This window comes from Octopus bimaculoides, chromosome 14 (genome assembly GCF_001194135.2).
Source record: "Octopus bimaculoides isolate UCB-OBI-ISO-001 chromosome 14, ASM119413v2, whole genome shotgun sequence".
NCBI classification, from domain to species: domain Eukaryota; kingdom Metazoa; phylum Mollusca; class Cephalopoda; order Octopoda; family Octopodidae; genus Octopus; species Octopus bimaculoides.
Window position 1 is genome coordinate 21267950 of NC_068994.1, and position 4397 is coordinate 21272346.

Sequence of the window (4397 nt, forward strand, 5' to 3'; positions counted from 1 at the left end):
ATATATATATATATATATACAAAAATTTTAAGAAAGGCAACAAAAATTCAATAGGTTATAGCAGTACGTACATTTCGTACAAACTTCATTTATTAATGTAGTGAGAACACCACATAAGATGTGCAATCAAAATGCACTCCTCAGCTGCATAATGGAAGTTCATTTCAAAAAGTCATTTTGTAGATGTGTGCAAATACAGGAGTAGGAGATGAAGAAAATACCATCTTAACTATGCTGTTAATCAACAGTCTAGACTTTTTGAAATGAACTTCCATTATGCAGCTGAGCAGTACATTTTGATTGCACATCTTATGTGGTGTTCTCACTACATTAATAAATGAAGTTTGTACGAAACGTACGTACTGCTATAACCTATTGAATTTTTGTTGCTTTTCTTAAAATTTTATTCACCAAATCTCTTGATTTTGTTTTTGGTTTTTACCCTACCAAATTCTGGTGCCTCAAACATTTTAAGTACCACATTTAATCTTTTGATTAAATCTATATTATTATATATATATATATATATATATATATAACTGTGTGTGTGTTTATATATACATATATATATACACACACTGTGCTTCAAATTATTAACAACGTAACACTTGTTTATTTTATTTAAAAACTACTTGTTGGAATTCAACAAAATTTCCACAGAGTGATGACAACAGTTATATGCACGTGCTGTGTAAAAAGCGTTAGGTTTTGCACAAGTGTAATGAAACCACAGCCATTTGCATGATTTCCATGAACTCACAGTGTTCCATATTATTAAGCAATGGTCTGATAATCATGTAATTATGGGTCATAAATGTGACTTAACTGCGTCAGAGAAATCTGTTATTGCTTATGAACTTGCAAAAGGTAAATCAACATTAGAAATATCTAAAATAATTGGAAGATATCACCAAACTGTGAAAAAATTTGCTACAGCTCCTATGAAGATACATAAGAGAGCCAACAAGGGTTTGTCAAGGTCTGTTTCTCAATGTTTTCTGTCACAAATTAAGCATGAAGCTGAAAAAAGGCAGATCTTACAAGTGTTGAACTTTTCAAGTGCATTGGCAAAACAACTGTGTTCAGAACTACCCAATGTCGTTTTCTGAAAAAGGTCGGTAAACCAGTGACATCACTTAAAAGACCTCCTTTAAGCAAAATACACATAAAAATCATCTGAAATTGGCAGAAGATAACATGAAAGTTGACTTTTCAAAGGTTTTATTTACAAACGAAACTCATGCTACCCTTGATGGACCTGGTGGTTGGAGCAAGGGATGGGTTGTAAATGGACGAGATTGTCATCAATGCTTGAGACATCAACAAGCGGGAGGAGGCATCATGATCTGGGTAGGTATCATTGGATGCATTATGGTTGGTTCTTGGAAAGTGCCTGATGGTGTTAAAATGACTGTGGCTGTTTATATAGCCTTTCTGAGGGAGTACCTTGAAGCTTGGTTAAAAAACGCAAAGGATCACCTTCAAGACAACCATAATATTCATGCAAGATAATGTCTCCTTGCACTCAGAAAAGAAAACTACAGAGTATCTGCAACAATTCGGCTTCTGAGGACCTTGGAAGATGAAGTGGCCTGCCTGTTTTCCCGACCTGAACCTAATAGAAAACTTATGGAATATTCTTAACCTATGAGTTTACAAGAATGGACGCCAATTTAGGAGATGAACTGTGGCAGGCAATAGTAGATGTATCCCATGGCATAACTTCAGAGGAGATCCACAAATTAGCATCCACAAATTCGTTGAATTCCAATTAGTTTTTAAATACAATAAAATAAATGTTATGTCATTAATAATTTGAAACGCAGTGTATATCTATGCATATGTATATATAATGTGTGTGTGCATGTATAGTTTACAGATCCAATAGAGGTAGAATCAACAAAAAAAGTACTCCATCCAGTGAGAGATAAATATCAATTTAAATACACAACCGAAAGAGCTACTAATAGTTTCATACTTTTATGATGCATGAACAGGCATATTTATAAAATAAGCCATGTATCTTAAAGCAATCTTTCAGGCTCTGTTTATGCATTATATATATTTTAAAAAACAAGGATGCTGGACAGTAAGAAAATGTGAAGGTTGGTGCAAAAAATGGAATGAGAAAAAAGAAAGAAAATCAAGAAAACTAAGATCCTCGTCCTCCCTGTTTGCAGAAAGTTCATTAAATACAACTGATATAGAACAAAATAATAGATTTATAGTTTGCAGAATTCAACAACATAATTACAAACCGTTGTGAAGAAGTTTACATAGCCATTTGACCTGCTAGAAACAGCTTAATCTCTTTCAAAACACACCCTAGCATCTTAAAAAAAAAAAAGCACATATTGGATAATGTAGTTTGAGATAGAATATGTTTGAAAAAATAAGGCAGTCATGTCAAGAATTTGTTTGGTCAGATTTGTGCTCAATTGGAGCTGACCTGGATTAAACCTGGCATTTTGGGTGCCTTTAGCAGAGTCCACTCTGTTGCAAGCATTCAGGCCAGGTCTCTGGTTTGAGCTTACCTTCCTCCCACCAGTTTCAGAGGTCCTGTGAAGAAACATGAGCACATCTTCTCCCCTGACTATAAAAAAAAAAGCAAACATTTTCATTTTCCCAAAATCAGTGACCAAAAACCACACAAGGACAATAGAGACACAAAACACAATATGTACACCTTTCATAAACATCATGATCTTAACTGTTTCTTTCTTTCAGACACCAAAGTAAGAATGGAGGGCTCCAAGAAGGCCTCTATGTAGTCACTTGGCCTGCAAGAAATAGCCAAATATCCTTCAAAGCACACTGTCTTAAAAAAAAAATGACACACTGGATAGGATAATCCTAGATACGCACATATGGATGAGATGGTCATAGGTGGAATGCTTTTGATCATAGATTTACTCAGTCAGGCAAACAACAACAGCACACCCAAAATTCCACAATCTGGAAATGAGTTAAAATTTTAACAATTCTAAAATGAAACCATCACACAAACACATCGTCTTCCTATGAACACCCTCAAAATTCCTACAAAGAGTCATTTTTGGTACTATAAACTTCACTTTCATCATAATCATCATCAATATTTAATGTCTGCTTTCCATGCTGGCATGGGTTGGACGGCTTGACAGGAACTGGTAAAGCCAAGGATCGTACCCAGTTCCATAGTCTGTATGACTGAATGCCCCTATGTGGCACCATTACCAGTGCTTTTTGCATGGCACCAGCACCCACAATGCTATTTACATGGTACCTTGGTTTTTGGATATCAATTCTGTTGTGGGGGGGGGGGGGCAAGTCTTCTTGAGTACAGCATAGATCCATTCAAACCATCACACTGCTAACAAACTTCACACTAAAGAAGAAAAAAGAAATGTATAGCAGCTTCAACAATGAATCACATGTTCCATTTTAACTACATTAGCAAAGTGTTTAACTCCATTATTCACTACTCAATTAAAAAAAAAAAAATAATATTAAACACCTCCTTAAGACATTCAGGAGTTCTATGAGATTGTTTAATTTTTTAGAAGCAACAATAAAATCTCCTTCAAGCAGGCTGTCCTCTTTTATAGGTCTTCACTGGAAATCTTGTGAAACTAGTGTATATTACAAATCATACTCAGTGAGTCATTGTGGAACACATCAAGTCTGAACATGACATTCTTTGTCACTCTTCTGTTCCCAGAGTTATACATGGGTTTGACAATACTGTTTTGAACAACGTCAATACCTGTGAATGACTGAGGACCTTGATAAAAGTTCGATGACTGTGAGGAGTAGAATATTCTGATTAAAGAAGATAGAGAAATTGTGATTGTTTTACTGCAAGCTGTTATTTTCTTGTGTGCATTTGTCAAAAGTGACTACAATTTCTTTATTTTCCTCACTCTCAGACAAAGAGCAAGAGTTGGAACGTTAGAATATTTTACGCAATCGTGTGATTCTTCTGGATAACACACCCTAAATTATTGATCCCTCGCTAGCAAGAGAAACGGAATCGAAAACTGTAAATTATTTCATTCGACGTCCTACACATTTCCCCCATATCAATAAAGGAAATTCCAATAAGAAAATAAAAATAGAATAATCAGACGTATCCGCGCTAAGACCCTGTCTGACAATGGTCACAATCAATGTGACTGCAGTCAGATAGCAAAACAAATCAGAGCAAACTAGGAAAAGAGGAAAATGACTGAAAACCTGGAACCTGTATCTGCAGATTTGTATCGTCGTCGCGTCCAGAATGGCGATCTTCGTAAACTTTCTGGGGTTGATTGGAGTCGAGGTAAATAATTTTGACTTTTCCTCGACATCATTATTTCTTCTTCGTAACTGTAAACCTAACGTTCACACATTAACACCATTATATATATATATATATA

At 35.2% G+C, this 4397-nt stretch overlaps 1 protein-coding gene across 1 annotated transcript in view; it reads left to right on the forward strand.

Annotated features, from left to right (window-relative positions):
• Window positions 1-3748: 3748 nt before the first annotated feature.
• Window positions 3749-4397, forward strand: part of LOC106876139 (transmembrane protein 128) — a 33587-nt gene continuing 32938 nt past the window's right edge. The window contains exon 1 of the mRNA XM_014924562.2: window positions 3749-4300. Within this exon, the coding sequence (XP_014780048.1) occupies window positions 4204-4300 (97 nt within the window). The 5' untranslated portion in view covers window positions 3749-4203. The remainder of the gene's footprint in view (window positions 4301-4397) is intronic.